General features: G+C 41.4%; 1 protein-coding gene across 1 annotated transcript in view; it reads left to right on the top strand.

The window, feature by feature from the left end:
* Positions 1 to 13239, top strand: part of ARHGEF38 (Rho guanine nucleotide exchange factor 38) — a 39436-nt gene that overhangs the window by 12117 nt on the left and 14080 nt on the right. The window contains exons 3-6 of the mRNA XM_057404597.1: positions 306 to 429; positions 5291 to 5438; positions 8388 to 8405; positions 12675 to 12874. Of these exons, the coding sequence (XP_057260580.1) occupies positions 306 to 429; positions 5291 to 5438; positions 8388 to 8405; positions 12675 to 12874 (490 nt within the window). The remainder of the gene's footprint in view (positions 1 to 305; positions 430 to 5290; positions 5439 to 8387; positions 8406 to 12674; positions 12875 to 13239) is intronic.

Below are 13239 nucleotides of genomic sequence, written 5' to 3'. Positions count from 1 at the left end.
TTTCTGTATTCAGGTGATAATATTTATTTCCTTCCTAGGTAAACACTTTCAGATTAAGAATAGTTCAAAATAAGGTTAAAAGCACTTGATAACATGCCCTTTGTTAACTGCATCAACTATATTATACTAATCTGAAAACTGTGTATGTGTTCTTGAAGTCACAGGGAGGATGTTTATATGAGGTTTTGCAGAAGCGGTGCTTCCTGGAGTATTAAGCATTGAGGGCATAGCAAGATTAAGTCTGTAATACACAACATCCTTCTTTATTCTTCATCAGTAGCTGCTTAATATTTGTATTCCGCTAGATTGCTCGCTTTGACGTGGATGGCTTGTTTAGCAACATTGAATTGGTCCATCAAGTATCAGCCAAACTGCTGTCATTGTTGGAAGAAGCCACGACAGATGTGGAACCACCCATGCAAATAATCGGTATGTTTACTGTCCTCTTGAGTTCTACAAAGCTACCTGAAAGAATAAACATAACACTCTCCTGTCCTCTGCCCTCATCAGACTTAACTAGTACCACTCCCAGAGGCTAACATGCTATAAGATATCCAGAGTGACATAGGAAAAATGACATGTGAAACCTGTCCAGTTGTTCTATGATACTCCTATGATCATGATGCCCTTTTTTCATTCATCTGGATGTTGAGGAGGAGAGAATGAGTTTACCATGAGTGAAAACCTGCATCACTGATTTATGCCACCTACTAATAATGTAATAGAACCACAGAATTATAGAATGGTTTTCATTGGAAGGGACCTTAATGCTTATGTAATTCCAACTCCCCCTGCAATGGGCAGGGACACCTTACACTAGACCAGGTTGCTCAAAGCCCCATCTAATCTTGCTTTGAACACTTCCAGGGATGGGGCAGCCACAACTTCTCTGGGGAACCTGTTCCAGTGCCTCACCACCCTCAGTGTAATGCATTTTGTCCTGATGTCTAATCTAAATCTCCCCTCTTTCAGTTTAAAGGCATTCTCCCTTGTTGTATCACTACATGTCCTTGTAAAAAGTCCCTCTCCAGCTTTCTTGTAGCCCCCTTTAGATTCTCGAAGGCTGCTCTAGGGTTTTCATAGAGCCTTCTCTTCTGCAAGCTGAACAAGCATCCAACTCTCTCAGCCTGTCTCCATAGGAGAGGTGCCTCAGCTCTCTGATTATCATTGTGGTCTCCTCTGAACTTGCTCTTTCATCCAGGAAGGTCCACATCCTTCTTATGTTGGGGCCCCAGAGCTGAACACAGTATCCTTCTCATCTAGTTTGATACTGTCTAGTTAACTCTACTCACACTTAACACTGACTCTTAAATTGCATACTTGTAATTGTACTAGTCAAGAAAAGCATTAAAAATTATTTTGAGTAATAAATATGTCACAACCCCACCCCAAATGTTGTAAACATTGTAAACATGCATCTACTGGCAATACAATTTGTGTAAGATACGGTTAAATGTGCTTAACAGGGACATAGTCAGTAAAGGCAAGAAAGCTATATGATAGGGTGTTTGTGGGAATCTGGGCAGGCATATCTGCAGGAATTGTGGGTATTTAAAGCATGACAGCCATACATTCTGCAGGCCAGGCCATGAATGTTAAGGCTGTGATCTGTTCACTTGACATTCTGGCACAGCTGGAGAGATTTAAGAAGTTACCACTCATGAGCTCCCCCATAACTACTTCTTCAGTGCAGAGGCAGTAGGTGATCCACCTTAAGGGGTCAAGTGCGACTTCTTAGATTGCTTCAGTGCAAAGTCATCCAGTCTAGTTTAAAAAACTTCCAGCCATGATTAAGATGTCAGAGAGATTCTTTCTTCCCTAAACTGACCACATACAACAGGCAACATATTATAGAAAGGCCCCCTATTCTTGCAAATAATGGGGTAAAAAATTATTGGTTGCCATTTGACTAAGAAACATGGTATTAAAGCATATGAGTCTTGGGAAAAATATTAATCCTAGCACGTCTCAATCTGGTTTGCCAAGGCAACAGCTTAACGTAGTTTGATGCCACTGTGTTGTTTGGCGGTATTTCAGTAAAAGTGCATCATGATGAGTCATACCCTTAATAAGCAATGTTCTATTCTAGCAGGAAGTGCCTTTCTCTCAGCCAAGAGAATCATCCTTTTAGCTCCCTGCCACATCCAGAAGTAAAGACAACACTTTCATCCATCTATTGGGCTGTATTTCTCCAGAATCAGACAAAGAACTGTAAAAATGTATGGGATAATGGGTCACAGAGTTGTCTAACTTACGGCAGGGAAAAAGATGGCAAGTAAGGTGTGAGACGTTCTTCCAAAAGCCGAGACAAAAGCAGGAAGAATAATTGCATCACTATTAGCAATAAGTTACTAAGTTTCTCATCCTCTAAAAGTACATCAAGGTGATAATTTTGTTCTCAGGATTTTCATAATCAGTGTAAAAGTTGTTAAAGCCAGTCTATAGCAAAAGTAGGCTGAGAATGTTTAACATATCCATCATATTCTATCATGTTTATGTCATTTAAACAACTTGCATTGAAATATCTTAACTTTGGAAGGCAATCCTGTCATGGTGAGGTTGAAGAGAGCTGCTAGTTCACTGGTTTGAAATTAAAACAATGGGGTTGCTCATATTCCCATCTTATTTTAGTCTGTGTTCTCCATACCTTATGCTATGTCCACATTGATGAGTAGTAATCTCCAATAGGAGCAGACTTGTAGAGTGAAACAGTTGCTGCTGAGGACCTGATATCCATACTACCTGTTTCAAGAGGTTGTACTTTAGATTGCCTGTAGCCTGTTTCTGTGGCTTGAGAGATGCCCTTTATAATTGGACTGCATAAGATGTACCCTTGGAGTGCATCTTATGGTAATTACCATCCTCAAAGGGATCCAGTTTGTGTGTCTGTGACTGCTCTGCTGCATGGCCAAGGATGGGAGATCAGGGGTCCTGAGAAACTGGCTTCAAAAGCCCTCTCCTAATCTGAGCTAAAATGCTAATGTAGACGGACCTTTTGAGGTGCTTGGTCTTCTGATGCTAAACACTGTTGAGTTAAAAGCCCTTTCTGGTTCTCTCCTATATTTTTTTCTCCTCTCTGGTCTGGATACTGTGTATGGAGGAGTATGAAGACTTAGTAACCTTACCCTGACTTTAGCTAGTAGACCCCTTCTTCCTCCACCTCCCTATGCTGTCCTCATAGCACCACTGAAAGCCACAGGGAGAAACTGTTTCTGTCACTCAAACCTTCCTCCTAGGATTTTCTCTTTGAGACTAATGATCACCACACTTAAGATGAGGCATCAGGCAGATCTACATCTGTCATAGTCTGCAAAAAACTATTTTAAAGCTGTGCCCAAATACAATATGGTTTTAGTCCATAAAGCAAGTTTCCACAGTGATATGCCCAAAGCTCATCGGATTTGGTCCACATGGCTCAGAACCAGGAAGAGCTTTAGGCTTAAGAAATCTGTCTGCTCTTAAAAATCCCTATCCGTGAAATCAGCACATTATTTTTCTCATCATTGAGCATCAATGAAAATATCTGTCATTGTGGCACAATACATCACTGAAAGATCTTGCTCATTCCTTTCCTTGTGGAGAACAGAATGAATTTCTAGCCTCTAGTATATACTGAAATGAGCTCTAAGTCTACAGTTTTTATTTTTGATACTGAAAACATAACCTCACTTCATGGCTAGGCATAGTACGGGCTGTGCTAAACACTGGTAGCTCTGCATAAAGTTAGTGAAAAATGTTGAGAGCTCAGCATCTCTGAGAATCAGGCACCAAGGGAGCAGGATCAAGAGAAAGCTTGTTAAGGTTTCCCCTTTTGCTATAACATTGCCTGTATAGAGAGTTCATGGGAAAGTCAGGATGCAATGTACGTTGGTATCCATGAGCATTAGCATTATGCACAAGACAGAGAAGACAGACAGCTAAAGAGCAATTAACTATAGGATGCTCGTGCTTTTCTGACTGTGGCAGTACAGTAACTAAAATGAACTCGTGTGGTTTTAGCTCCAGCATTGTTCCCTTATTCGCACCTTGAAACCAACATGCATTAGACAGCCCAGTTAACCTTTGCTGGTAGGGGAAAAACCCAGAGCTGTGTTACTGTGGTAACTGAAACATTTTTCACTTTAAGAAGGAGCAGTTCAATGCAATGTGTTATGAAACAGCCCACTCTGGTCAGGATGAAACATGCAGGATGCCTGACAGCTTGGTGTTTACTCTGTAAATGAATAGAGAGCTCCCAATTAATGTGATGTTTGGCTTTTAACTTTAATAATAATTGCTGTAACTCAACATGAATGTTCATAAAACATTGGACAGGTTGCCACATAGCTGTAATTTTCAGTAAATGTCCAAGACAAGAGTTCTCACCATTGCTGTTGTTTCTTATATGCATTTGTGAGGATGCTGATCAGGGCACTGCTACATAAGGGTGTTAGAACTGAGTGAATATCTCAGCAGAAGAGATGAAGCATAATATCTCTTACATACACAGGAACTGACACAGGGGTTTTAGGCTGAAGAGGCATCAGAATTAAATGGGAAATGGGTGCAGGACTACTTTAGTGCCTCTAAAATTCCCAACTGTTCTTTGGGGGAAATGGTGGCGTGGAGGACTGGAAATGGAAATGGTTTCCTCCTTCAGTTATATATAACCTTAGACACTATATAAAAATGGCTGTAATCCACGGTTGTTTTATTCAATTAGGGGAGGGGTGAAGGTTGTTCCTCTGCCATGTGAAGAAAAAAATCTCTATTCTGGGCCATAGCAATTGCCATTTCAGGATTTTGCAAAACAGATAAAAGTGGAATGGCTAATGGGAGATAGAGTCATTATTCCTGTTATAACCCATTTAAGTTCATATTCAGTTGAAGAAAAAAAAAAAGTCAAAAGGAAAATTAACAGGCTGACATTCATCTCCCCTGCCAGCCCATGACACAAAAATGATCTCTCCTTAGCAGTCAAGCTCTTCTGTGTGGTTTCCACTGAAGGGGCAATAAGCTGGGGCAGTGAATTAGGGGGCTGTGTACAAAGGGTGCAAGGTATAGAGATTTCATGTCTTTTCCTGAGGGAATTTTTCTGCATTAACACTGATATAATGGTGCCTGGCTATGACAAAGATGAGCAGCTGAGAAATACATGTAATAAATAATGCACATAAACACACAAGATCATTTCTAAGGGAAGTAAAGTGGAAGCCAGCCTTTTTAGCTCACGGCTAATGTGGTGGAATAATAAAACTCCCTCTAAGATGCTGTTGTCTGGCTTGACATGCTTTGTTTTCCTCCTTAACAGGGGAAGTGTTCTTGCAGATTAAAGGCCCACTAGAAGACACATATAAAATCTACTGCTATCGCCATGATGATGCACACACCATGCTGGAATCCTATGAAAAGGATGAAGAACTGAAGCAGTATTTGAGAGACTGTGTACAGTCCTTAAAGTAAGATCTTTTCAAATGATGATTTCCATCCATAGTCAGTTGCCTGGCAGGGAACATTTTAAATGGATGTAGATGAAAGGTCCCCTGTAAATCCGGAGTTTTATGAGGCTTGCTGGGAGCTCTGGCTTACGCTGCTTTCATGAAAAGATGACAAGCCAGGGGCCATGATTAGATTTCTTTTTCTCTAAGACGGCCAAAAATAGCTCAAGAAAGGCTGCTCTTCCCTTAGCTTCGGTGCCCCATACTGGCAAAAGAAATGCTGCATCATATCATGGGCTATTTGTAACACCTTGCCCAGATGCCAGGAAACTTGCTGCCTCTGTCTTCAGCAATTCTATTCCTTGAATTTAAGTACCCTGTAATGGAGCTATTCACAAGCAGTGGTATATCTGGGTCCCTGTGGCAAGGCCCAAGGGATCTGGAGCAGCTGTGTGGTGCTGGACCCTTCATGATGAAGGGTATTTGAGAGTGATCAGTATTTGACCAAGCTGCCAGGTCCCGCCAGTGGAAAGCACTTTGTGCCACCATCTTCAGTGCCAGCCCCTTGGGGAAATGTGTCAAGAAGTGGGGATATTGCAGAATAACAGATCCATCCTCCTCCTGCAGCCAGCCACAGGAACCAGCTCATCCTCTCCATGGAGGGTGCTTCTCTTCCCACCCATAAATCTCCTTGCCCCCTCACTTTCCCAAGCTGTCAGGAGGGAATGTGCCATGGTCTTTCAGATCAGAGGTCTAATTCCAGCCCCAGGAAAGTGTGCTTATAGGAGAGATGTAACACTACCACAAATAATAGAGTGTTCATCAGCAATAGATATTTCAATCACACCCCAGTTAGTGGTCGGTCTGCAGAGATGTGTAAGGACCTAGGAGATGGGAAGTACGGCAAAGTGAAATCTAGGAAGAGTGGTAAAGTATTAACAGCATTAAAAAAGAAATGTACACTTTGAAGACAGGTTATATTGAAAATAAGGCTTATTCTGTGCAATATGTCCAGTTATTAATTACGTAATAAAGTGTATGTGCAGAGTACTTAGGTTTTAGCTACCCTGGAAGTTGAAGGAAATGGATTTTCATACAAACTCAGGCTTTCACCCTAATGGATGGTCAGATATCTCCCCTAAAGGGGTGTTTTACTTGCTGATGCTTACAGTATTCTTTTCTGGCTAATCAAGAGAAACCGCTACTGTCATTCATTCATTCCTGCTGCTGAGGCAAGGGGACATGGAAAGAAATAAAGATAAAAGATAGCATCCCCCTACATCCTAGGGTGGATGGTGCTACCTGAATTCCAGAGCCAGCAAGAAGAGCTCCTGTTCCAGTATCACAGCTGGGATTTGTGAAGAGAAAGGATGTTTTGTGCTGAGCCATTATAGCCTTTGCTAGCAGGAAGTGCAAAGCCTTCTTTTCACAATGAAGCCTTGTTTTGTTTTGTTCTTTCGTGATTAGCCTTTGAACAGGAACTAATGAAAAAAGCACTGGTGTGTGCATACTATGTTGTGTTTTTTTCCTGGTGCCTAGAGATTGCATAGGAAGACTTGAAAGTGCATACTCAAATGCAGAGCTGTGGTCATCTAAACCTTTACTACAGATTGGAGAATTCTTGCCCTGGGAAGAAAGCTACGCAACATTTTTACCAAAGAAGTTGTAGGCTGTTTTCCACTGTGAGACACAATATATGCAGGGGCTGGCGACAGCTATTCTTGAGCAATGTTTACTTAAACATTTCTTTTGTTCCTTGGAAAGAATATTGTTCCATTTAAAAAAAAAATATAATTCAAATGGGCTAACGTCAGCAGGAGCTTCTGTTTCTGAGATGAGTAATATCTGCCATGTGAAAAACAACTTCTATATCGGGAGCAATTTGAGAGTGGATCTCTGCACATCTGTACAGACAAATCAGATTCAATTAGCCATGCTGCGATGCCTATTCTTCCTGTTGACTGAAGAGGAGAAATTCCATCCCAAACTGTAGGTGTCTGCCTTGGAGTCATGTGCAAATCCCAATTCTGTGGAGTCTTGTGTTTCAGCAGCGATTATGCAAACTGGGGATGTTGTTTGCTAGCTTAGCCAAAGAAATGCAGCTAGTAAAAATGAAAGGATGCTGGCAACTACCTGCTCTGCTTTCAGCCTGAAGTAGCTTGGTCAACTATTACAGGAGCAGAGGGATGTCATAAGCATGCAAAGTGCTGACAGTGCAGAATCAATGAAAGCACCAGCTTCCAGATGCTCAGTTAGGCACCGGTGGACAAGGAGATAAGAGTGCAGGCAATAAGAAGGCAGTGACTGACAATGTGATACCAAGTAAGCCTAAGGCACAGATGGAGTGACATTTTGGTTCCCCCACATTTGAGCATATTCATACAATAAGCAAAATATTCTATATGCGTGCTTGCATGTTTCCAAACTTCAATTGGAAACATTGCTTCTTCCAGCATATGTATCAGCACCATCCTACTCTGAAGAGGTTTCAGCCTACAAAATACTTAACAGATTAATTGAGTCTATATCCTAAAAGTCTGAAATGTATTCTTTGACATTTAAAAATACATTTCTATTTTAAGAGAGTAGATAGGAATGTATGTAAAGTGTAAGAATTACTGTTTAATTTTACTTTTTTATATTAAGGACTTGATGTTACTTACCTTGGCACAGTGACCCAAACTTCCTACCAGTGTTAGGACAAGGCTGGGTCTTACAGCCAAAGCCAGGTTTCTGACAATCCTTTCTTATTTGGGGCTGTCCTTTCAAAAAGATATAGGGCCAGATTCACCAGTACCCTCTGGCTGTTTTGTGCAGCTCTGCTGACACACAGCAGCCATAAACCTGAGTTAATCGGGCCAGTTACAGCTGCTCTGTGTCACTGAAGTGTATCTGAGAATCTGGCCCCTGATCAGTACAAATCCTTTTGGGAGGAATCTAATATATGTTTTGTTTTCTTCTTTTTTGCAGAAAGATGTATGAGGAAGAGTAAGTACCATGCCTTTTTTACATGTAAAATAATCTTTAAAATATTGTTAATTTATCTTCAATACGCTTAAAACTGTGCATGTAGAAATTTTAAGAAGACGAGCCTTTTGTATCAGTATAAACCATAGATTTTTCTGGGACAGATGTGATAAAGAATCTCAGTTTTAATTTCCCTAAGCCTGTCTAGTTTTCTAATTACTACTACACTAACTTGCAGTATCTTTGAAAACTTGTGGTTTATGAAGCTACTTAATTTGGTTGCCCTTTCTTATCACCTTGATGTCTTATCCATGTGCTCCGAGAGCTCTGAGGTCCACAAGAGCGCTTGTCAAAACATGCTATTTGTCTTTGAAATCCAAACACTCTGAAACCATTTTGCATAGGCCTCTGTAGTCCTGCTGCAAAACACATTAGGTTCACAGGTAAAGCTATTTCTAAGACGATGACCTCTTTGGTAGCCCTATATGAGATGTCCACCATAAGGTCTTCCCACTGACAGTGGCTGGAAAAGCATCAGAAAAGGAACCAGCTTATTGCAGCACTTTGCCAGAATACTCACCCAGCCACCAATAACTTGTGGTTAAGAAACTTCTGTGCCAAATGCAACATCTTTGAAAAGCTGTAGAGTTTATCACAGCTACAGTTTCTGGATATCCAGCAGGTTGGGATCATTGAAATGCAGCGTCTCCTGAAATTACCTGCAGGGAGAGGTCAGAGGAGGGGTTAGCTGAACTGAAGAAGATGATTGCAATTCCAGATAGAAATGTTAAAAGAGAAAAGAGGAGCAAGTGTGCTCTGTATTGGTAGAGGAGGAACATCTGTCAAGTCAGTAAATTTGTTAGTCGATCACACATAATAAATAACATCAGTGTAAAATACACTTTGAAGGATTTGCATGTTGAAATTCTGTATCAGGGGTTTTCAAAGTTTAGTCTGTGACAGAAAATAGCTTTTCTTCCTTTTGTTTTGAGAAAGGACACTCCTGTATACTCCTGTGTCCCAAGGAGTGGGGCTCCAAGAGGAACACAATATCCAGAGTCACAATAAGACCATGTGAGACATCAATGCATATAGAACTGGCTGCTCTGCTTTGCATAATGAATGCCTAGTTTTCTCCTTCAAAAAGTTTCCAGTGGTGTGTAGGATACAACTCACTTTCTGAGTTTAAACTGGCGTTTATAAAGCAGTGCAGAATGCAATAAGACAGGTTTAAATGTGGTACCCACCTTTGGCTTGGCTGCCTCCCTTGATGTGGTGGTGTTTGCCTTCCCTGCTGATGGCAGGGCGCTCAGAAACACTATCTGCAACTCAGCCTAGAAGTTGCAGAGCCTCAGAAGCCCCTGGGCAGGACTGAGCCCCCAAATCTGGTTAATGTTAAACTGTAAAATACAGTGTTAACTCACCCCAAATGGTCTGTGATGTTGCTGCTCCCACATTGCTTTTCACTCGAGCATAATCAAGAAAACAATTACATAAATATCAGACAGTGCTGCCCTTTGCTAGCAGCAAGATAGATAGGTTAAATTCTGCTTGGCTTAACAGCTGTGCAGTCTCAGTGAATTCCCTGGGTTTGCATGGGAGTCTTACAGCACAGTGGATTGTTTGCCCTACGTGTCTTGTACTAAAACGAACTCATGCACAGTAAACTATGAAGCTTGAGACTTTTCAGTTGTGCTGCAGCCTATGATGCCTGCACAGTGTTTCAAAACTGCCAAGCTGAATATGACACCAGCCTCAGCTTTGCTGTACTGTGCTGGCTATTGTGTTTGCACTGTACCTAATTGCTGTATAATGACAGCAAATGAAACTAAATCCTGAATCACCTGTCTTTGCAGAGCTCACCACCATGTGTGTTTTAAACAGGCAGGAATCTTCCTGCATTTGTGATTTCGTTTTACTGGGATGAGGGAGGAAGGGTATATGCTATGAAGCTCACTGCAGCTAAGCCAGCTGCATGTACTGCAGAGCTACAGTAATAATTTACAATGAGATTAGTACAGCAATGTATGACCTAGAATACTTGCTAAATTCACAGTAACATGGGGGGACGGCTGAAGGAGCATCACAAATGAATTATCAACTTAATTTTCTGCACAATAGAAGTCACAAGCCGTTACTCACCTGTTTCGGTTGCGTGGCAAGGCCGTGTCCTGCCCATGTCCGTGTGTGTCCTAATGAGGGGTATTGCAAATGGGGCCTGTCCAGGGACAGTGGCTATCATCAGCTAATCTTGCTAGGGAGAATTAGATGAGCTGAACTTTCTGGCATTGAGTGCCCTAGGGAGTCATTATCTTATAACAAACCTACTATCTCTCCAACCATATTGCAAGACTGTGTCATGCAGATACGCGAACAGAGGGCTGTTTATCACTTGGGCAGCTGTCCAAAGTGCAACTATAAAAAGAGAAGACACTTGAAGATTTTTCCATTCATGAGGCAGCTTTTATAGATTTGCATTCATGGGCCTTTTCAGAGAAAACAATAACAATTTAAGATTTTTTTTTTTTCATTATTGCTGCCAGAAGCTGAAAGAAGGGAAAATAGCTCTCTATTTAATGTAGGATACAGGGGAAATGAGGGGGATTGAAATGATGAGAAGGTTTGAGGACATCAAGAAGCCTTAAAAGGCATCTACTGTTAATTTTTTTTCATGCAGAACTTTTTTACAGATAATGCCTGTGCGAGAGAGATGGTTTAAATATGCAGATGTCTCTTCTCAAAGGCATTCAAATTGTTATTTAATTCATCAGCAGTAAGGATCGGCTCTTGTACTTTTTATACATATAAAAGTGGAAATGGAAGCGCTTTTTTTCTGCTTTCTCTTACTCTTTCTACTGCACAAAACAATAGATGTCAGTCCACAAAACCAAGTGGCTGTTCCCTGGCTTTTGTACTCTCCTACTACATTGTGTTATTCCATCTTTCCACATGCAGAAATCCTTCTTTCCTAGCATTAACTCTTGCATAGTTAACACCAAACAACCTTTTCCCCTCCTAAGCAGCCCTTTTGGGCTTGCAAATGGAAAGCTTGCTCTGCTTTACTGCCCTTCACACTGTTACCAACAGCTGACATTGCATGCCAAAAGGGAGGTCTGTGAGTCACAGGTAGTCCATGCCAGCACTGGCGCTAGAGCATTGCCTGGTTATGAGGAGAGACAATGAAAATGTCAAGCAGGGATTGAGCCTGGAGCTGCAGAGCTCTTCCTGTGCTGGAAACTACCCTCATCCTTCTGCCACCTATGGCAGCTGCCTGCTTTGCCTTTGTGTAAGTGGCTTCCAGCAGGCTGGATCAAGCCTGGGTGAACATCCTGTATGTTCAGTGTTTCCTGAGGCTAGATCTGGTACCTTTTGTAAGCCCAGGCATTATTATACATAACCTACCAGCAGCCAAACCACAGGTAAAAGACAGTAAAGCTTAAGAGTCACTGTGGTGAGTCAAGAGATCATATAATCATAGAATAGTTTGGGTTGGAAGGTACCCTCAGATGACATCTCCCTGCAATGAGCAGGAACACCTTCAGCTAGATCAGGTTGCCCAGAACCGCATCCAGTCTGAATGTGACCTCTGTGGGGAACCTGCACCAATGTTTCACCACACTCGTAAAAAATTTTCTCACCTCTAGCCTGAATCTCCCCTCTTTTAGTTTAAAACTACTACACCTCATCCTATCACAACAGACCCTGCTAAAAAGTATTTCTTATAGCCCCCTTTCAAGTAATGAAAGGCTGCAATAAAGATGTGAGTGGGCATCCCAGTTACTCACAGCAGGGAGATGTTGCAATTTCAAGCCTGAGGGGCCAGGAAGCAATAACCCCACTCAGATACATTTCTCAAACTTCCTGTTATTTGTTCTTCCACCTACATCTCCCTTCCTGGGTGTTGCTGAGTGTAAGTTGTACTACACACCCCCTCAGACTGAGTTGGACAGTTTCAGAGGTAATGTCTAAACCATAGTCTGGTAGGTTGCTGAAAATACAGTGAACTCAGACCCAGTGTGTATTTCTTACTGAGGGGGTAAGAGGAGGGTTTTGTTTACAACAGCCCCTGTTCCCAATAGATGTATCTTATTTTTGACTTAAGTGGTAATGAATATGACTTGGTGCAGAGCAGTGCTTTGGTTTTGATAATTTCTGTGGTTGAAAGATCAGCTGAAGGATATAAAAGGCAGTGGCTTCAATGACTAGACAGAAATAATGGAAAGTTTTTGTCTTCAAGGAGTTTCCATTATGTGTCAATTTTTTATTTTTTATTTTTTAAATAAATTGTAGAGGAAAGCCAAATCTAATGGACATGGGATCCCTGATGATCAAACCAGTGCAACGGGTGATGAAATACCCCTTGTTACTCTGTGAACTCTTGAATGCTACTCCTGCTTCTCACCCTGACCATAAGGTGCTACAAGATGCCCTTTCTGCTATGAGAAACATAAATGTGAACATTAATGAACTTAAAAGGAGGAAAGACTTAGGTAAGGAAAAGGAACATCAAGTTCTTCTGTCTTTGTAGGTTTGGCGATTATGAGAGAGGTTTTAGCTCCAGTCATATCACTACAACAGTTTTGGCTGCTGCTACCCAACTTGTGTAGTACGCTGGGTTTCAAGAATGTAACAGATGCCTTAATGTTACTTGTCCTTAGTCAGCTATGTTATCTGACTGGTAACTTCAGAAGCGTGAAGGTTCATGTTATATCCATGTTCATTGTCCAGAATACAATTACAAACACTGGTAATAATTAAGATGCAGTAATAGCAATGTCTTACAGATGCCTTGTCGAAGCCCTAACTTCACTCTTCCCAAGGCTAGCATTGATAACAGGGTTTTCATCATCTCAAG

This window comes from Pezoporus wallicus, unplaced genomic scaffold (assembly GCF_028554395.1).
Source record: "Pezoporus wallicus isolate ANWC-B61680 ecotype Strahan unplaced genomic scaffold, APGP_CSIRO_Pwel_v1 contig_1583, whole genome shotgun sequence".
NCBI classification, from domain to species: domain Eukaryota; kingdom Metazoa; phylum Chordata; class Aves; order Psittaciformes; family Psittacidae; genus Pezoporus; species Pezoporus wallicus.
This window is presented reverse-complemented; position numbering and strand designations above follow the sequence as displayed.